Source organism: Bufo bufo, chromosome 8 (assembly GCF_905171765.1).
Source record: "Bufo bufo chromosome 8, aBufBuf1.1, whole genome shotgun sequence".
NCBI classification, from domain to species: domain Eukaryota; kingdom Metazoa; phylum Chordata; class Amphibia; order Anura; family Bufonidae; genus Bufo; species Bufo bufo.
Window position 1 is genome coordinate 189,643,301 of NC_053396.1, and position 22,474 is coordinate 189,665,774.

Below are 22,474 nucleotides of genomic sequence, written 5' to 3' on the forward strand. Positions count from 1 at the left end.
AGGGGCAAATTACTATGTGGGGCAGTGTGGGGGAAACTACTGTGTTGGGGCAGTGTGGGGGAAATTACTATGTGGGAGAAAATTACTATATGGGGCAGTGTTTGGGCAAATTACTATGTGGGGGCAGTGGGGGGGATAACTATGTGGGGGCAAATTACTTTGTGGGGGAAATTACTATGTGGGGGCAAATGACTATATCGGGCAGTGTGGGAGAAATTACTATATGGGGGAAGTGTGGGGGAAATTACTATATGAGGCAGTGTGGTGGAAATTACTGTGTGGGGAAACTACTGTGTTGGGGCAGTGTGGGGGAAATTACTATGTGGAGGAAATTACTATATGGGTCAGTTTGGGGGAAATTACTGTGTGGGGGCAAATTACTATGGGGGATTACTGTGGGGGCAGTGTGGGGGAAATTACTATATGGGGGCGTTGCTATTGAGGAGGCACTGTAGGGGCAATTCTATTATTTTTGGGGCCACTATACAGGGATTATTGCCTGGAGCACAATATAGGGTGTTATTATTACTGTAGACACTATAGGAACATTTGGGACAATTTATGAAACTGGTGTAAAGTAGAACTGGGTTAGTTGCCCATAGCAGCCAATCAGATTCCACCTTTCATTTTTGACAGTTCTTTTGGAAATCCAGTTCTACTTTACACCAGTTTGATAAATGACCCCAATTATGTCTATTAGGGTCACTATTTTTTCAGCAGTACAGTACCTGGGGCATTGGGGGGCACCACGGGCACAGTATTGGGGGTGGCAGCAGGATGACACTGTGGGGACACCAGGATGGGGAGGTTGATGGAAAAACTGAGAAATCTAACGTGTCTGTGTTGCAAACTCTGTAGAGACGAGATGTGGCTGAAAGAATTTGCTATGGCGGTCTGGGTCAAATGGAGGAGAAGAGGAAAGAGAAGGTCTACATGACAGGAGATGTCCCTGGATGTAAGAGGTATGTAGTGCTGTATTCTCCTCCGTGTCTTTTTTTATTATAATTATATGTATTTTAAATTTGTCGCCAAAATTTTTCAGTTTAGGACCCAATTTGGGGTAATTTGGGGTATTTTGTTCAGTCTGAAGATGTCAATTTATGGCCTAGGAAGAGACTGTGGAGCTCACGAAGCACCGCAGCCCCTTCATACAAAAAATACTAAACTAAAATGGAGGGAGGGGCCCAAGTTGGGTAGGCAGACCCGGGCCTATCATGCACTTAATGCGCCCCTGCAGACTTGTAGCCTGTATAGGTGGAAATCGAGGTGATTATAATTATCATTACATACCCCCATTGCATTCCCTATATATGCCGTGTACTTCTTAAATCTATCACCTCCTGACGAAGCCTTGAGGGTGAAATGCGCGTCAAGGTGTCTGTGCGTGGGGCGGCATTCCAGGTTACAGTGAACCATGTCACAGGTATGTTCTGTTAGGATATTTATGTTCTACCCTTTCACTTTGAGGTGTATTATATGTATACTCTTTGGTATATTGAAGGCATCTGCAGTGTTGCAGTACAGATTAAATATTTGGAACATTAGTGCAGTTATGCATGTTAGTTATTATCTTCTGTGATAACATCTTTTATATAATTTTTGGCTATTTTGATTTGTTCAGCAACACTGCTAAGGGTACTTTCACACTTGCGGCAGGACGGATCCGACAGGCTGTTCACCCTGTCGGATCCGTCCTTCCGCTGTTTCGCGGGGCCGCCGGACCGCCGCTCCATCCCCATTGACTATAATAGGGACGGGGGAGGAGCTCCGGCGCAGCATGGCAGTGCACGGCGAAAGGCCGCCGGACTAAAAGTCCTGCATGTCCGACTTTTTAGTCCGGCGGCTCTCTCCGTGCACTGCCGTGCTGCGCTGGAGCTCCGCCCCAGTCCCCATTATAGTCAATGGGGACGGAGCGGCGGTCCGGCGGCACGGCAAAATAGCGGAAGGACGGATCTGACAGGGTGAACAGTCTGTCGGATCCGTCCTGCCGCAAGTGTGAAAGTAGCCTAATGCAATATTGCGAATATTTGACATACCTATGCGCCTGTGGCACTATTTTATTATCTAATAACTGGTGATTATTAGAGATCTTATATCTCATTTTTATAGTGATATGCTTAGTAGCACCATTTATTTCCATCTTATATCTTAAAGGCACGGACACTATACTTGGTATAATGCCCTTTGCAATGCTCTCTGTATCATTTTCCATCTTGCCATTTTCCTTCTTCTGAATAACTATCTATTTTTTATATTTATTATTTAATAAAGATTGTTATATTTTTGTATATTTGGAGTCCCATAGACTTTTTGGAATGTTAGATCTTCACAGTCATGAGCACAAGAAAAAATAATATGAGAAGTGCTAAGAAAAATAATACAAAACAAATAAACGTGTCTTACCCTAACCAGCCTGGCTCTCTTTACCAGGTCATTGAGCTTTCGCACAGCCGAGTTCCTGGGCAGGTTCTGGATGTCTTGGAACAAGTCCTGCTCCTCAAGTTCAAACAAATGTCTATTGTCGGAAATCATTAGAGGCTCAGACCAGAAGGAGCCTATGAAGACCCGTAAAACTTCAGGTGTATTAAACACTTTGCCCAGAGACCACATCAGGGCACCATATACACGCATCAACTGCTGGGTTTCCACCATGTCGGCCTTGTTCAGGACAACGCGTATTTTGTCTTCATTACCCTTCAGAGCTCTAATGGCCTCGGAAAACTCATCTGAAATCTCCAACTTGTGGGCGTCAAAAAGAAGAATGATACGATCGACTCGCTCAGCAAACCATTGAAGGACAGATGGAAAATCATAACCTGGAAACAAACATAATATTCGAATTAGTCCCAAAGGGAAGAAAAAGTGATATCAAGAACATTGATCTCTATTCATTGGGTGCTGTTTTTACATATTTGTGTTACTCTTGCAGGAAGGGCCCTTGGTGATAAATGAATCTCAGGCTGACCTACTTGAGAAACGCCAGAAATCAACTGTAATCTGTGGGGAATCCAGCAGTAAGTGTTTAATATTCCTGCAGTGCCACCACAGGGGACATTAGGTATTGCATGCTGTCCGCTTAAATCAAAAGTCTGTTCATGTAATGCATGGACCTGTTGGGTCCTCCAAAGTTTGAGATGCACTCTTTGTAGTCTCTCTCTCCACTCTGGTTAATGCTGGCCAGACACATGAGCTAAAAGATAACCAGAATGACTTATTTAGGCCATTTCATCTCACTGCCGTTTGAAAAACTAGCACAAACTATTGTCTGCGATGGCCAATGGCAGACTACTGGAAAATTTCAGACGGTGTTGGGCAAATCTACATGTTTATGTCATGATCCACCAAGCCGATCATTTGCCTTTGTGGTCAAGGTCTAGGGAGTCAGTTTGTTTTTTTGGACATATGTTAGATCAGTGAATGGTGAAGGATATAATGTGTTTGGGACAGCCTTGGATTTCAACATTCTTGATACTTTGCACCCTTCAAGATGTATGCATATCTTGTTCTGATTGTGCCCTATAAGTCATTCTCATCCAATGCTGTATTCACATTTTTGCAGGCCTCTGAGCTAACATCTCCAGTGTATATACAGGACTCATATCAAAAATAACAACCAGAGAGCACACTTGAAATATGATGTAGTGCCAGCCAATAGTCCCTATAACCAATACAATACCACTACAACCAGAAGGACTATATGAAAAGAAACTGTACATCCAATATATATAAAAAATATATCAATCTTTATTTAGCACCACAGCATTAAAACATTGTATACAATAGAAACCTTATGTAGTATTGACTATGTCCATACATAAATGTGTGCGAACTAGTCCAAAATAAGGACACTCCTGGGTGCCCTGACAACGCACAACTGACTAAATACATATATACACTAATGCTCGAACATGACCTCCAATGCAAAATATTAAGTAACAATACCCATGGTGTGAAAGTAGTAGTCCAGATCCAAGTAAGTACACAAGCCAAGCCCCACGCATATCCCTGGAATAACCAGCTTCCTTCATTTAGATTGGGCGTAGCTAAGCCACCGGGGGGGTGGTTGTCAACAGAGCGTCGACTGATTCTAATAGCAACCTGAGGAACTCCAAATCTAGTTGTAATATAAAGTATAACCCATATTTTATCATATCTACATGTGTGAACTAGTAGAATGTATGCTATAATGATGCAGCCTCCACAGCTCTGTATGCCGTACCACTGCTTCTTCAGAATTTCATAGATTAGCTCAACAGACATTTGAAGGGATTTGTGACGAGAACCGAAATACACAGACTGAAGCTAGACATAAACAATTTATGTATACCAGGACACCAAATAATTCTGTGATAGATGAGAGCAGAGAACGTTCCAGGGTAGGTTTATTTTACTGTAAGGGTACCGCCACACATTCCGGCTTCCTGATGCAGTTTTGGAGACCAAAATCAGGAGTGGATCATAAAAGGAGAGAAAGTACTGAGGACGGATACGACTTCTCCTCATATTAATTCACTCCTGGCTTTGGCTTCCAACATTGCATGTAGAAACCTGGCCATGTGGTCATACCCTAATTACGGTTGTATTAATTTGCTCCATTTCCAAGACTCCTCATGAGGTTAAACTGGTGCAAGTCTTAGGCCCCTTTCACACGGGCGAGTTTTCCGCGCTGGTGCAATGCGTGAGGTAAACGCATTGCACCCGCACTGAATCCGGACCCATTCATTTCTATGGGGCTGTGCACATGAGCAGAGATTTTCACGCATCACTTGTGCGTTGCGTGAAAATCGCAGCATGCTCTATTTTGTGTGTTTTTACGCAACGCAGGCCCCATAGAAGTGATGGATGCGGTGCGATTTTCACACACGGTTGCTAGGAGATGATCGGGATGGGCACCCGAACATTATTATTTTCCCTTATAACATGGTTATAAGGGAAAATAATAGCATTCTTAATACAGAATGCTTAGTAAAATAGGGCTGGAGGGGTTAAAAAAAAAGAAAAAATTATTTAACTCACCTTAATCCACTTGTTCGCGCAGCCGGCTTCTCTTCTGTCTTCTTCTTTACTGTCCAGGAGGAAAATGACTGTGGTGACGTTACTGCGCTCATCACATGGTCCATCACATGATCCATCACCATGGTGAGCGCAGTGATGTCACCACAGGTCCTTTTCCTCAAAGAAGAAGAAAGAAGAGAAGCCAGGCTGCGAGTGGATTAAGGTGAGTTAAATTATATATTTTTTTTTAACCCCTCCAGCCATGTTATAAGGGAAAATAATAAAATCTACACAACACCTAACCCAAACCAGAACTTCTGTGAAGAAGTCTGGGTTCGGGTCTGGGTACCAAACATGCCGATTTTTCTCACGCGCGTGCAAAACGCACCCGCATGTTACCTGGCCCAAATCCATGATGCCCGTGTGAAAGAGGCCTTAGACTTATAATCCTGGTACATTCTTCTCTGATGTCTGTAAAATATCTGACACCTGCACCCATGGAGAGCAATGGGAAGGTATGTGGGGGTGGGGGGCATGTAATCATTCAGCTGTGTTTAACTGTTAACTATCACCAGTTTGGCTAACATTCACCAGAAAAGTAACTGGAAGGCACTGGGACCAGGTGAAAAGCTGTAACTGATCTTATTTCTTAAAATGTGTAGGATGCCGAGCCCCTCAAGATGTTTAATTGAAAGAGTAACACTCTGCAGCTACACCTCCCTCCTACTACCCTTCCTATCTTCTATTCACAGTTTTATACTAGTTGAATATTTTAGTGGCTGAGGAGTTTTCTGAACGATTACAGAGAGCCTGCAGGCAGGGAATAAGTATCCACAGGATGCTGGAAGATGAGGAAGATGCCACCTTCCCCCAATAATCAACAGTTTAATGTATTCACATATACTATTGATTTACGGAAAAAAAAAAAATCATAAAGAAAGTCCATCAATGATTTACACTATATATTATCTATATAAATAATGAAAAATAGTCTTTGTAATCTTATATAAGGGGTTATCCGGGAGTCCTCTTTTGAGGACTTATCCTCAGGTGGGGTTCTGACACCTGGCACCACCACCGATCAGGTATCTAAAGATGCCGCGATGCTCTGGTGAGCTCTGTGTTCTCTTCACAGCTTACCAAGCAAACGCCGTACATTGGATAATGGCTGTGCTTGGTATTGTAGCTCAGGCCCGTTCACTTGAATGGGACTGAGCTGCACCTAGTCCATCTGACCAATGAATGTGACATCACTGGCCTAGGAAGAAGCCACAGAGCCAGAGCGGCATGGCCTTTTCAAACAGCTGATTGGTGCCGGGAGTCAAACCCCCTACCGATCAGATACTAATGACCTATCTTGAGGATAGGCCATCAATATTAAACCCCCTTTAAGATCCATCTAGAATAATTATATTTTTGTGCAAATATGATGATACATGGTCATGTGTCTACAGCGTTCATTTATAGCAATATGGGGGCAAAGTCCAAAGTGTATGAACTATTTAGGATGTGTGGGTGATTCAGTCAGCACAACCCTGTATGCAGGTGCACATCGCTATGGCGAAATACATATACAAACGCAAAATACAAATGCAATAGCACTCTGCAACCAGCATTCTGCCCTGCCTCTATGCTGGATGAGGCATTGGTGTACATTTTGGCCAAAGCGTAATAAGCCACTCACCACATCAAGGTCGCCTCTATGGAGTGGTCCCTAACACTAGTTCCTACCTGTTTATGGGCCATGACAGCCACACAAAGTATTTAGGATGTGTACTGACTCCATTGAACAACTTGATAAATTGGTGAAAATATCCACTATAAAACAGTGCTGGCAAACTGGCGGCCAGATGTGATGGGTGGTCCATGTGTCGAAAGCTGCATTTACACAAGCCAATAATCGTCCAGAACGACTGTTCCCGACCATCTGCCCATGTAGATGTGCTGCCGATCACCTGATGAACAAGCAAAACGCTTATTCATCGGTTGATCCTGTCGTTCATGCAGGCACCACCGATCATAGTTTCTGGCCAGCAGACCGCGTAGTCTAAACAGCGACATGGTCCAAGTGGAAGGCAGTTGCCTTCCTCAAGATGATAATCAGACATGAGTAGAAGAATAGCTATAGGGGACACAGCTGTAGCAGTTGCTCCAGAGCCCAGAAATTAATCTGCCACATCAGAAGACACCAGTGTTATAAATGACACATGCCAGATTTTACATTGGAGCCCATGAGCTTCAAGTTACGCCTCTTGGTACAGCGTTATTGTACTAAAGTACAAGAGCTACTCTGTTTACTGCCAGATTTGAGGCCCTCAAAATATGTTGGGTTGACTCACAATAATGAGGAGCAGGTTCATGATTAGCCATGTTCTTTAACTATAAGGTCCAAGAATTGTCCAGCACCTTCCTTCCCTCGCCGGTGTGTGGTCAGTGATCTGGCCGGGCATGTCTCTGTGCTGTGCACCCTAGATAAGAGTCGGTTTCATTGTTAGTGGAAAATAGATTGTGTTTCACAGATGGGATGTGATTTCATTATTTTCTATGCTGGCAGCAAAATGTTTCCCTCTTCCCCTTCCACTGGTTCTCTGCTGCCTCCCCCCTCTCCAGGCTTCAAACTTTCCAGCAAACCCATGGAACCGAGAGCCTTATTTGGACATGTAAAACTGGGAGGGAGCGAAGCCCAAGGGAGCCTGCGAGGCTGAGATCTTGGAAAGAGATGATTCTGTATGTGACTGCCACAAACCAGTCCTACTATCCCGTCAGCTCTGTAGAACTTTAACTCATTAGCATCTTGCATACATATTTGCACTGCATCGAGTCTCGCAACTTTTTGCAGGACCTTTATCGATGGAAATTTTTCCAGAGGACACTCTGGGCAAAAGTAATATGCAGTAGAGGACTGAGGGGGTGATGCATGAGAAAGGGACTCTCTTTATGGTGATCTTTGAATACTGGCGTCATGTACGTCCCCCTCAAGTCCAGCTCTAGACATGAAACCATGAAAATTTTTTGCTCTGAGTGTTCCTTTAACTTCGACAGTTTCTAGCCACCACATCATCATATCTTACACATTGTTCAAGTAGCGAGGTGATATCAATAGCTCTAGGACAAGCTTTAGAAGGAAAAAGATGGTGATCTGATCAAGGGTCAAGCACAAACTGTGTAAGTTATGACATCATGGGAGTACGAGAGGAGATAAATCAGTGGCTTTACTACAAGGGTGGTTGCGGTTGGTGATTTGTTTTACATTCTTTAGGTGGCCAAGGAACTTTAGGCTACCCCTCTGAGATGATGCAACTAACTCTATCTACCCAAGGAAAGAAGCGCTTGGCTGGACGGTTCTGCCCATGTATTTCAGAGGGTGGAGTTTAGCATTGGAATCAGGGTCCTCAAACATAACTTTGTTTGGGGCCCCTGAAATGCCCCTGCCGATTTTTTACATTCTTTTTTATAATGTATTCTCTTAATAAAGTCTTGTACATTTTTAACAGAATTGTCCTGGCACTGTATGTTATTTTTATAACCTTTATAAGCTTTATGAAATGCCACTTACTCTCTAACAGATGTGGTCCGCCTTTCAGAACCCCTTACAAAGGGTTACAAAAAAATGTCTCTTGCCCTTTGGGACCCAACACTCCCGTGCATATTAAATCCAGTCTTTTGAAATCGGAAAAGTGCAATACTGCCTTTCCCCTGTAGTAGCGCTGCAGGAAAACTGACTTGTTGGCACTTGGATCTGACATAGATTACATCTGATTGCTGGGTTCACAGGAACAGGAAAGCAGGGGATCCTTCTAACAAAAACGTATTGTCCAAACAAGACAACCCCTTTAAGCTATAAACTATGGGGGTCATTTACTATCAGATATACGTCAGATTTCAGGTTATTTGCACCGCAATCTGCTATTTTTTCCCACTCACGGCAGGTCTAAAGAAGGAATGTGGCTGGGCGGTTAATGGGACGGGACGGTAGACCCATCTCATTTATCATTTTCTACGCCTGTTTTGATATTAGCTCAGGTACTGGGACCCGGAGTTCCAGGTTCCTGCTGTGTCTTCAGATGCTTAGGGGTCTGTGGGTCTCATAAATTGCTTTGCAAAAAGGAGACGTGAAGTAAATCAGGGGGCAGAAGCACCAAGTTTATGAATACTGCAGGAGCAATAGTAATAGCTAAATGTTAGAGTGCTCCAGCAGACCCCTCTCTCTAATCCCGTATGGGGAACACCTCTGTTTATGCTGCTCCTAAGCAACAATCCAAACATGGTATGGGAGGGATACCCCTGCTGAGGGGGAGTGCGGTAGGCACAGGATAGCCTCTGGTCTTCCCCGGGCTTGTCATGAACACCCCCCACCATTCTTCACACCCACACACAGATGTATACACCTACATGGCACAAATGGAGTTCATTAGCTATTGGAAGGAAAGGAATTTTCCGTGGAATGTATGATTAGCTCATGTAATCCATCCAACTTTCCACTCCTCAAAATCTGGGGAGTTCCCTCCATCTGCACCCTATAGCATGTGAAGAGTTAACCGCCAGCAAAGTCCTACAATGAACATTACACAGAGCCTTAATTCATGTCTAAGACAAGTCAGAGAAACATAGCAACAGAGGTCCGGACAGCTGGGAAACATGTGGAAATATTCCGGGGCTATCAAAAAATGCTGCCCTGTGTACAGAGTGTACCAGTGCCAAGCACTCTCTTATGTATTATAAAACAGTGTGCAATAGTGCCAAACTGCCCTCCTGTCATCTAATAGTGCCAAACTGCCCTCCTATCATCTAATAGTGCCAAACTACCCTCCTATCATCTAATAGTGCCAAACTGCCCTACTATCATCTAATAGTGCCAAACTGCCCTACTATCATCTAATAGTGACAAACTACCCTCCTATCATCTAATAGTGCCAAACTGCCCTCATATCATCTAATGGTGACAAACTACCCTCCTATCATCTAATAGTGCCAAACTACCCTCCTATCATCTAATAGTGCCAAACTGCCCTACTATCATCTAATGGTGACAAATTACCCTCCTATCATCTAATAGTGCCTAACTATCCTGCTATCATCTAATAGTGCCTAACTATCCTGCTATCCTCTAATAGTTCCAAACTGCCCTCCTATCATCTAATAGTGCCAAACTTCCCTCCTATCATCTAATAGTGCCAAACTACCCTCCTATAATCTAATAGTGCCAAACTTCCCTCCTATCATCTAATAGTGCCAAACTACCCTCCTATCATCTAATAGTGCCAAACTTCCCTCCTATCATCTAATAGTGCCAAACTGCCCTCCTATCATCTAATAGTGCCAAACTGCCCTCCTATCATCTAATAGTGCCAAACTGCCCTCCTATCATCTAATAGTGCCAAACTGCCCTCCTATCATCTAATAGTGCCAAACTTCCCTCTTATCATCTAATAGTGCCAAACTGCCCTCCTATCATCTAATAGTGCCAAACTGCCCTCCTATCATCTAATAGTGCCAAACTGCCCTCCTATCATCTAATAGTGCCTAACTATCCTGCTATCATCTAATAGCGCCAAACTGCCCTCATATCATCTAATGGTGACAAACTACCCTCCTATCATCTAATAGTGCCTAACTATCCTGCTATCATCTAATAGTGCCTAACTATCCTGCTATCATCTAATAGTGCCAAACTGCCCTCCTATCATCTAATAGTGCCAAACTGCCCTCCTATCATCTAATAGTGCCTAACTATCCTGCTATCATCTAATAGTGCCAAACTGCCCTCCTATCATCTAATAGTGCCAAACTACCCTTCTATCGTCTAATAGTGCCAAACTGCCCTCCTATCATCTAATAGTGCCAAACTGCCCTCCTATCGTCTAATAGTGCCAAACTGCCCTTCTATCATCTAATAGTGCCAAACTGCCCTCCTATCATCTAATAGTGCCAAACTACCCTCCTAGGTAGCCTACATGTATGGACATCGATCGCTCCCTTGGAATCCATACATTTTCATAGATGAGGCCCCAATATAAAAAGTTGCCCCATAACAGGTCATATAATGTACTGGAACCAGTCAACTCCGCATAGTATATAATTCATCTGCCAATTATATGATCTGTTTACAATGACACATAATTTTTAGTCATCATATATGTAGATTATTTATCACCTATAATATCTCTAGGGCACGGTTGGTTTTCAGGCTCCCATTACTTGATGTTTATTTAGCGGAGCCAGAAGGCAGAGCGCCAGGATCAGAGCTGTAGCTGCTCCTAGAGAAGGGATATTTCCATAAACAATAGCAGATTATGTTTAGATCAGTTAATGGTTGCAGATTCCTGCTGCCCTCTGCCCTTCCCTTCTCCAAGCACACAGGATGGGACATCCTGCAATATGTCTGACCCAGCTCAGTGGACAGACACCCTAAAACCTACCTATTTACTAGCCATAAGCCACAAATTTATAGATGACTTTATGGGGAAGAAAGCACTATAGGTACTTTGGGGTCAGCCCATAAACCCCTGTCAGGTCTTTTATCTGAGGGCAGCATGGGGTAGAGGAGGTGTTACTCAGCTTGGGATTTCATTCATTATTTTAATGTAAAAAGCTGTTTAACTGCTGTCAGGGTCCGCTTCCTCCACCGACCCATAGAGATAGTCTGTGAGTCCTGCTTCCCCTGCCCACTCATATAGAAAGCCTGTGAGTCCTGCTTCCCCTGCCCACTTATATAGAAAGCCTGTGAGTCCTGCTTCCCCTGCCCACTTATATAGAAAGCCTGTGAGTCCTGCTTCCCCTGCCCACTCATATAGAAAGCCTGTGAGTCCTGCTTCCCCTGCCCACTCAGATAGAAAGCCTGTGAGTCCTGCTTCCCCTGCCCACTCATATAGAAAGCCTGTGAGTCCTGCTTCCCCTGCCCACTCATATAGAAAGCCTGTGAGTCCTGCTTCCCCTGCCCACTCAGATAGAAAGCCTGTGAGTCCTGCTTCCCCTGCCCACTCATATAGAAAGCCTGTGAGTCCTGCTACCCCTGCCCACTCATATGGAAAGCCTAAAACCTACCTATTTACTAGCCATAAGCCACAAATTTATAGATGACTTTATGGGGAAGAAAGCACTATAGGTACTTTGGGGTCAGCCCATAAACCCCTGTCAGGTCTTTTATCTGAGGGCAGCATGGGGTAGAGGAGGTGTTACTCAGCTTGGGATTTCATTCATTATTTTAATGTAAAAAGCTGTTTAACTGCTGTCAGGGTCCGCTTCCTCCACCGACCCATAGAGATAGTCTGTGAGTCCTGCTTCCCCTGCCCACTCATATAGAAAGCCTGTGAGTCCTGCTTCCCCTGCCCACTCATATAGAAAGCCTGTGAGTCCTGCTTCCCCTGCCCACTCATATAGAAAGCCTGTGAGTCCTGCTTCCCCTGCCCGCTTATATAGAAAGCCTGTGAGTCCTGCTTCCCCTGCCCACTTATATAGAAAGCCTGTGAGTCCTGCTTCCCCTGCCCACTTATATAGAAAGCCTGTGAGTCCTGCTTCCCCTGCCCACTCATATAGAAAGCCTGTGAGTCCTGCTTCCCCTGCCCACTCAGATAGAAAGCCTGTGAGTCCTGCTTCCCCTGCCCACTCATATAGAAAGCCTGTGAGTCCTGCTTCCCCTGCCCACTCATATAGAAAGCCTGTGAGTCCTGCTTCCCCTGCCCACTCAGATAGAAAGCCTGTGAGTCCTGCTTCCCCTGCCCACTCATATAGAAAGCCTGTGAGTCCTGCTTCCCCTGCCCACTCAGATAGAAAGCCTGTGAGTCCTGCTTCCCCTGCCCACTCATATAGAAAGTCTGTGATTCCTGCTTCCCCTGCCCACTTATAGAGAGAGACTGTGAGTCCTGCTACCCCTGCCCACTCATATGGAAAGCCTGTGAGTCTTGCTTCCCCTACTCACTCATAAGAAAGTCTGGGAGTCCTGCTTTCCCCATCCACTCATATAGAAAGCCTGTGAGTCCTGCTTCCCCTGCCCACTCAGATAGAAAGCCTGTGAGTCCTGCTTCCCCTGCCCACTCATATAGAAAGCCTGTGAGTCCTGCTTCCCCTGCCCACTCAGATAGAAAGCCTGTGAGTCCTACTTACCCACCTGCTCATAGAAAAAGCCTGTGAGTCCTGCTTCCCACACCCACTCATAAGAAAGTTTATGAGTCCTGCTTTCCCCACCCACTCATGGAGAAAGCCTGTGAGTCTTGCTTCCCCTACTCACTCATAAGAAAGTCTGGGAGTCCTGCTTTCCCCATCCACTCATAAAAAAAGCCTGTGGGTCCTTCTTCCCTCTGCCCACAATTATAAATAGTCTGAGAGTCCTGCTTCCCCCGTCCACTCATGGAAAAAGCCTGTGAGTCCTGCTTCCCCTCTACACTCCTAAAGAAGGCTTGTGAGTTCTTATTTCATTTATATATAACACCACTTAATGTATTATTATTTTTTTACAACATGTCCTTAGACACACTGAGGATCTTCTACTTTCACTTTGAAGATGTTATCCACTCAATATTTTTTTTAAATTAGGTTTTCCCTTGAATCTATTTTTGGAGGTCAATTGATTTAGGTGAGGGCATGGTTCCAGCACTGCTGTGCAAACTCATGTTCCCACTTCAGTGCCAGTGTATTAGCTTGTCTTCAGAGAAAATCTGGTAACAAAGTGCTTGGCACAGGGTGGAGGTACCGGGATGACTCGTCTCATGATTGGATCAGCACTGAGATGAGACCAGAGAAGTGGCTTTGAAGTTCTTAGGCTTTCATGGTTACAATGAAGCCTACGTCAAGTATTTGTCATAGAGGCATATATAATAGTGCATTATATTCCATTTACTGGATCCATCAAAGAGTTTTTGGTGTCTACTGGGGGTGTTTTGGTCGCCCTGTGTTGGGTGTAATACTCACCTCTGCTCACCCGCTGCTTGGCCCCAGATAAGATGCCCGGAGTGTCTATTAGGCTGATGCTTTCCAAAACTTTGTTAGGCAGATGGGCACACATGAACCTGTCCAAAAGAAGAAGTATAACGAATGGTTAATAGAAATAAAACCCATAGTAAAACAGAAACATAGATATCCAGTCAATTTAATGGAAACCCTAAAAGTGTGTGGGCTGTCATGTGGTGTTAAAGACATAGCGGGAGATGAGGTTTAGACAAGATAGCAGGAAAGCAATTTTATTTACTGGTATGTATGCTCATTGACCAGGTGACCAACTAAAGTTGCCTGTCGCTTTCAAAATGGCCGACTATGACTGTAACCTCCTATTCTCAGTTACTGAAGAGCACAACATTTGACATCAAGCACATGAGATAATCCAAGACTGGACTGATTACAAAAACAGTTGCCCTTTTACAGAAACAGCATCACTCTAGTCCATGGGCCATGTGTGGTATTGCACTTAAAGGGCATCTGTCAGCAGCTTTGATCTGTTGCATGTGCACTTGACAGCTGAAGACATCTGTGTTGGTCCCATGTTCATATGTGCCCGCATTGCTGAGAAAAATGATGTTTTAATATATGCAAATGAGCCTCTAGGAGCAACGGGGGCGTTACCGTTACACCTAGAGGCTCTGCTCTCTCGGCAATGGCCAAACCCTCTGCACTTTATTGACAGGTTAGGCAGTGAAAATGTCATCACTGCTAGCTCTTCAATCAAAATGCAGGGGGCGCGGCAGGTGCAGAGAGAGCAGAGCCTCTAGGTGTAATGGCAACGCCCCTGTTGCTCCTAGGGCTCATTTGCATATTTTAAAACATCTTTTTTCTCAGCAATGCGGGCACATATGGACATGGGACCAACACAAATGTTTTCAGCTGCCAAGTGCACATGTAACAGGTCGGCCCGTGTCATAGGGACAAATCTGCTGACAGATGCCCTTTAAGTGAATAGGTCTGAGCTGCAATACCAATATACTAGTGGTCTGTGTAACTTGTTATAATATCAACCCCTCAAGCTGAATACGTCATTTAAGTTCCATGTGGAGTCCATGTTTATACAGCAGTTGTGGTACATACGTGTCTAAGGAAACCATTCCCATCAAACATAAACAGTGACATGCTAATAATATTCTGGATCCTGTCATCTAGGAAATGTCCTGGACTTGATGGAAGGGGCTGGGATGTTCCGCTTAAAGTCTATGATCATAAGCCTCATCATTTGAAACAATGTATCTCCTGTAGGTATTCTCTTATCTCTAAATGTAGCATTTAAAAATAAATAAACAAATAAACAAATATATAAACAACAGTTGGAGCTGGCGGCCATGTTTTACTATGCAATGCAGGGGGTCAATGTTCTGTGACCTTTTTCCATCACCCCTTGTGATGTATAGTGAGTGACAGTGTGGATCCAATTGAGTCAACTGCCTACATATTTCATTATTTAAGAAGCATTCACATGTTCTAAATCACTAGTGTGGTGATGTGTACAGTATAAGTGCTGGAGGCATGTATATCCCACCCAGATACCTCAGCTGGGTGAGATAACTGAAATCCAGAAAGCTGCAGTGGTTTCAGCAAAGTGTAGTTTGCTGAGACAGTTTTGTCTAGATGTTGTTCTGGGCTGGATTTTATGTGGATTGGGGGATAGGTTTGGTAGTGGGATCTGCCAGTCCACACCCTTCCACTACATGTATTGTCTTTTGCCAGAGGTGATCGCAGGTAAGGCCTGTTGCTGTAATCAAGGAGGGATAAAACAACCCTCTGTGTATAAGGGTCCAATTAAGACGTCCGTAGTGCATTGCGGATCCACAATTCACCCGGCCGGCACCCCCATAGAACTGCCTATTCTGGTCCGCAATTGCGGACAAGAATAGGACATGTTCTATTTTTTTCTGGAGCGGCGGACCGGAAGATCAGGGGAGCATTCTGGAAATACGGATGCGGAGAGCACATAGTGTGCTCTCCGCATCTATTCCATCCCCATAGAGAATGAATGGGTCCACACCCGTTCCGTAATTTGCGGAACGGATGCGGACCCAATATACGGACGCTTGAATGGAGCCTGACTTGGACAGAAAAGCTGAGGAAGCCTGAGAGAGAGGGGAGCCTGAGAGGCTCTGTGTGGTCTCAGCCAGAAGGGCTGAGGGGCCACGAGGCTTTGTAAAGCCTGAAGTTTGGGGGGGCCCAGCGACGCCTATGGAAAGAGGTATGCACGGTCAGAGTCGGGAGGACTTCTGAACCATCTATCCCCAAGGGTGCTGGAATAGTCAGATTATTCTGGACCGTATATGGCTGAGGAAGCTGGATCTAATCCCATGTGTGTACTGTGCGCTATAGGCAGAGACAACACGTGTATTAGGCAGAACTCAGACAGGGAGGTGTTTATTTTCGATGTTTATGTGTGTGATAGTGCTGAAGTGCTGAAATAAGGCACCTTTTGGACCTGAAACCCGTGGTCAGAGGAGAAGTCTGTGATTGCGACCCCCTGAGAGAGAGTGATCCCTTTCACTAGTATATGCCATCATTATATATGGTGAGGGTCCGACCTCTGGAACCTCCACTGATCTTACTAATAAAGATGGGACAGTGCTGATTTAGTGCTACATCACTTTGTTTCTTCTTTGCTCGGAGACGTCTGGGCACCCACTATGCAGGAAACAGCAGACACACGTTCAAGTGAATATGACCCCTGCACAACCAGGTGGTCAGGGTGGCACTGGAGGGAAAACTAAACAGGGGACGCGGTGCTAAATCAGCACTGCAGTCCCTTCACTTTCAAGGTCAATCGTAGAGAGCGAACTCCCAAAATAAAAGCCTGGCAGTATGCCATCACTTTATAACATATGAAGACCCCTTTAATAGGGGGGTCAAGGATTAGAAAAACATATCCGCATTCTTTCAAGAAGAGCGCCATACTTGTGCATGGATTGCATCTGGAATTTCAGGTCAGCTCCATTGAAAAGAAGGGGGCTGAGCTGCAATACCTCACACTGCCTGTGGACAGGTGTGGCGCTGAGTGGGGAAATCACATTTCTAGTTGATTCTCCCAACTATTTCCCAGCTTCTCTTCACTATAACTGAATCCCAAATGCAGGTGTTTATCCTTCGTTCACTCACCTGTTCAGAAAAGTGTTCCCAAAAGGGTTGAGTTTTCGGAAGGGTTTATTGGGGTCAACCATCAGCGCATTGCCTGGAGTGATGCCCTCAGTTTCTCCATGCATAACGGCAATAAAAGAGTCGGTGGTGGGCTCAGGTCCAATGCGACTCCCCGGGATGTCCTGCTCAAGGAGATACTTTATGAAGGTGGTCTTCCCAGTGGAATACTGCCCCATGACCAACACCATGGGCTTGTTGTCAAAGTCAGCATCTTCCAGGGCTGGAGAATGGAAGTCGTGGAACCGGTAGTAATCTTCTACTGGTTTCAGCTTCTTCTTATACAGGTCTTTGAGACCCTCAGTGACCGTATGGATGACTTCTGGGGTCTTCTTGTTCTTCTCATTCTTCTTCATCCAGCTGAACATTTTCACAGTTTATTTTTCACCTGCGGGTTGATATGAGGAGTCTCTGCCACTTTTTTGTTTCTCTACAGCCTTGTCCTCCTGTTCTTCTAAGTCTGAATCCTCCTCTTGTCTGGAGATTTCAGTCTGAAGCTAAGTCTATCCAAAAAAAAAAACCTTAACAACAGGACTGGAAAAAAAGGGCAGGCAGGAACAGGGTGTGTGCGAAGGAGGCAGGAGGGAATAGTAGGGTGGGGAATTTAGGACCACCTTTATGTGTCAACAGAGACTGTTAATAGGTCAAGTATAGAGCTCCTCGCTATTCCACCCCCCAACTTAAAATGATTAAAAAAACAAAAAAAAACTGTGGAAAACAGCTGTATTGAGAGAATGTACGAGTTATTCCGAAGGGGGGATATTCCACTCCCTGGGTGCCCACCCCACTAAAGGAATGTACAGCACTGCTCTAATTGTTATGCTAGGGAATGTGGGCATCTTATGCCACCTAGTGGAAGAAAATGGAAGAATTATGATTGAATCCAAGAAAAGGAGTAAAACAAGAATGTTTTGGTATACTGCCATCAAAATGATCTTCTTTATTTGTGGTATTGTTGTAGATGTAGCCATTATTTCTTATCGGTGGACTAGTCATTAAAGTGGTCACCAAGGCTGTGCGATACTGGCAGATCTGCAAACCATAAAGATAAAGCAATGCATCTAGAAGAGAATATCCACCTATGACTTGTAAGAGGGTCAGAAACTTATGGGTGAGGTTTAACCTGAAGAGCGGTTTACTCAGATTGAGGCAGCAAGAATAGGGTTACAGTGTCTCACAGAGGGCACAAACTTGAAAGTTGCACATAGTATTGCGGCAGAGAGCGTGGGTTACACACAGATGTGAGGCACAGAGCTTGATGGTTACACTCAAATGTGAGGGAAAGAGCTTGGTGGTTACATGCAGATGTCAGGCACAGACAGGGTTCATGTAGGTCCATGGGCGATAAATCCCAGTGGGCCCCCTTGAGGCTTTTTTACATTTATGTGTCCCCCTGTGGCTCCCACACGGTATAATGACCCCCAATGGCCCCTATACAGTATAATGACCACTAGTGGCCCTTCACACAGTATAATGACCCCCCAAATGCCCCCCACACATAGTATAATGACCCCCAGTGGCCCCATACACAGTATAATGACCCCACAGTGGCCCTCTATTCAGAATAATGACCCCCAGTCTCCCCCCATTCAGAATAATGCTGGGGGGTTATACTGTATGGAGGGGGCACTGGGGGTCATTATATTGAATGGGGGCACTGGGGGTCATTATACTGTATGGTGGTCACTGGGGGTCATTATACTGAATCGGGGCTCTGGTGGTCATTATACTAAATGGAGGGTCAATGGAGATCATTATACTAAATGGGGGTCACTGGGGGTCATTATACTGTGTAAGGGGCCCTCACAGTGTAATGACCCCCCAGTAGCCCCCTCACATACGCCCCCTCACATACCTATCATTGCTGGAGCGCAGGGGAGCCGGCGGTCCTGTCATTCACTTACCGCAGCTCCCTGCGCTCCTTCTCTCCTCCGGCCCGCTGCAGCAGTGAGACACACATCATGACGTCACCACTGGGCTGGGGAGAGAAGGAGCTGTGCAGTTATGTAGCTAGAACTGACTGGGCCCCACAGCAAATTTTTGCACGCCCCCCCTCCCAGTGGGTTCACATCCCCTTTTTCCTATCGGTTTGATGTATACAAATGTGCAGCACTCCACGTTTTTGTATCCTTAAGAGTCCAGTAAAAAATGCATACGTTAACGTATATGTTTTTTTTACAATGGAACTGTATGGTGAACGGACGCCACTGTACGGCATCAGTCAGAGGCATCTGTTATTAATGTATACATTTTTGGTATACATTAAACGGATGGCAATAATGTGATGTGAATCCAGCCTCAGTGTCAGAATAAGCACCAGTACACAGCGGAGCAGCGGAGCGGAGGCCGCCATGTACTGACAGAGCGCTACCTGGTGGTCAGGGATGCGGACTGTGTTTCCCAAGGATCATTTCACTATTGGGAAGTACAGGGCACATTATAATACACTAGAATCTACATAATATAAAGATATTAGCCCTACCCCTGAATAATAATACAATTAGGTGGTCATTCATTATTTAGAAATACGTCTGTTAGGTGTATTTCTGACACAGATTGTGGTGCAAAGGTCCTTAACACCGCAACCTGCAACTTTTCCCCACTCATGCCAGGTCTAAAAAAGGTGGCGTGGGCAGAGAAAGGGATACAGTTATGGCCATACAGTTATTAGATACCACCGCCATACAGTGACCGGATAACACCTCTGTACAGTGACCGGATAACACCGCCATACAGTGACCGGATAAAAGGGTATAAGGGGCACAGTACAGGGAATGACTAGGGGCACTGTACAGGGTGTGGTAAGAGGGCACAATGCAGGGTATAAGGGGGCACGGTACGGGGTGAGGGGCACAGTACGGGGTGGGGGCACAGTCACATGACCCTGTGATGTTAGAAGGTCCTTATGGTGAATGCAGTTCAGACGCCACCATAATGAGAGGCAGAGGAGTGAGACAGGGGCCCGGGGCCCTGGATAGACAGGAGGGGTGGACACAGCAAGTAGGTGGAAGGGTCTCTGAGGGGGATTCATACAAGAAGTAGGGGCAGGAGGTCTGTGCAGGGCAACAGTAGGAGATAGGAGGGTGGAACAGGAGCTCTGGATACATGAGGGAGGAAAGGAGACAGTAGGGGGCTCCATGAGGATGAGATAGGACAGGATATGAAGGGGAAGGCAGGTGTCATGGAGACAAACTGCTTAATGAGGCAGTAAAACAACCAAATAGCATGAAGCTGCTGGTATACAGCATCCAGCAGCAACTTGAAGACTTCAGCTGCCCACCCTCCTGTCCCACAGAGAAGAGACAGTCACAGTGCAGACTGACAGACTGTGTTCACACTTCTGCTCCAGCCCTGTGGTCTCTCTCCTCAGGCAGCACGTCTTGTAGAGGGGGCGCGTCTGAAGCTCTGCAGCAGCCGGCGGAGCAATGGGCCCCGGCACTTGCCCAGGTATGCCGGGTGCTGACACCGGCCCTGGGCACAGAGCTTGGTGGTTACACTCAGATGTGAGGCACAAAGCTTGCTGGTTACACTTAGATGTAAGGAACAGGGCTTGTGGTTACACTCAGATGTGAGGTACACACAGATGTGAGGTACACACAGATGTGAGGCACAAGGCTTGGTAGTTACACACAGATGTGAGGCGCAAGGCTTGGTGGTTACACACAGATGTGAGGCTCACAGCTTGGTGGTTACACTCATATGTGAGGCACAGATCTTGGGGGTTACAAACAGATGTGAGGCATAGAACTTGGTGGTCACACTCAGATTTGAGTAACAGAGCTTAGTGGTTACACTCAGATGTGAGGAATAGGGCTTAGTGGTTGCACTCAGATGTCAGGCACAGCCCTTGGTGGTTACACTTAGATGTGAGGTACAGAGCTTGGTGGTTAGAAAGAGCAACCCAACAGTCTCCAAATACAGTTAGCAAAGTAAGGATACTTTCACACTAGCGTTATTCTTTTCCGGCATTGAGTTCCGTCCTAGGGGCTCAATACCGGAAAATAACTGATCAGTTTTATCTTAATGCATTCTGAATGGAGAAAAATCTGTTCAGGATGCATCAGGATGTCTTCAGTTCAGTCTTTTTGGCTTTTCAGGACGGAGATAATACCGCAGCATGATGCGGTTTTATCTCCATCCAAAAGTCGGATCCGGCATTTTTTCCCATTGAAATGCATTAATGGCCCCGAGTGTTCCGGCAAAACGGATCCGGCATTGTGGTCTGCGCATGCTCAGACCGCAAAAAATTTGAAAAAAAAAAAAGCCGGATCTGTTTTTCCAGATGACACCGGAGAGACGGATCCGGCATTTCAATGCATTTGTCATACGGATCAGGATCCTGATCCATCTGACAAATGCCATCAGTTTGCATATGTTTTGATGGATCCGGCAGGCAGTTCCGGTGATGGAACTGCCTGCCGGAATCCTCTGCCGCAAGTGTGAAAGTACCCTTGATCTGCAGGCGGTTGCCAACAATTACAGGTCGATCTCTATAACTCCTCAGGCGATTACCACTATATGTTCTGTGCCTTTAAGACGATAACGCTGCATAGCGGTGAGAAGGTTGGCTGAGGTCAGGGGTCACACATGCGGACACAGTAGCGTTGCACTGCATGTGTTGTGTCCTAGGTGGGGCCAGGTTATAAACAACAAGAGCTCAGAGCGCCTCATGGTCAGTCATTCAGGTAGTGTATGGCAGACTGTTGCTGAACCAAAGCACACCTCTCATGAGCTAGTTCACACTGCAGAGGACCATTAGTTGGAGTTGGGTCTGCTAAGAACAGCTGTCACCCCGAGGTTCAACAGACAATGATCTGGGTTGTTGTCACTGATTGTGCCTGTTGCAGTAGAGACCACCCTGGATATTGCAAGTGTTTCTGGACCACTTCTGGTCTAGAGACTGTACATAAGTAGGCCCGAGGTAGATAACCAGAGACTGTGACCAATCCCGCCTGTGCAACGCCCCTTAGGCCGGACGTCTGGGGTATCCCTTGCCCCTTAGGAGGTTTTTACAATATATGTCCCTCTTACAGAGCAAGTAGTTGTGGCGCCAGTTGCATTGAAGCAACGAGGACATGGAGTCCCCTTTGTAGATGGTAGTGGTACCCAGGAGTAGGATTGCCAGAGTAGTGTAGAGTGGCCTACAATCTCTCTGAAGGTGTTGTATGCACGTGTCAAGGTGCTCCTACCTGGATATCCTTGGATCCCTGACGTGGTCGGGTGAAGCAGTGCAAAAAAAGGATAAATAACTTGGATGATGAAGGAATAATTGAGTCCAGACTGGCAGTAACGTTTAACACAGCTTTAGGCTCCATTCACACATCCGCAATTCCATTCCACATTTTGCGGAACGGAATTGCGGACCCATCCAATTCTATTCCGGGTC

General features: G+C 45.6%; 1 protein-coding gene across 1 annotated transcript in view; it reads right to left on the bottom strand.

The window, feature by feature from the left end:
- The window catches only part of EHD2 (EH domain containing 2), a 35,224-nt gene extending 17,469 nt beyond the window's left edge, over positions 1-17,755 (bottom strand). The window contains exons 1-3 of the mRNA XM_040405012.1: positions 17,053-17,755; positions 13,903-14,000; positions 2,404-2,816 (exon numbers count right to left, since the gene is read on the bottom strand). Coding sequence (XP_040260946.1) covers positions 2,404-2,816; positions 13,903-14,000; positions 17,053-17,456 — 915 coding nt within the window. The 5' untranslated portion in view covers positions 17,457-17,755. The remainder of the gene's footprint in view (positions 1-2,403; positions 2,817-13,902; positions 14,001-17,052) is intronic.
- Between the last annotated feature and the right edge of the window lie 4,719 nt (positions 17,756-22,474).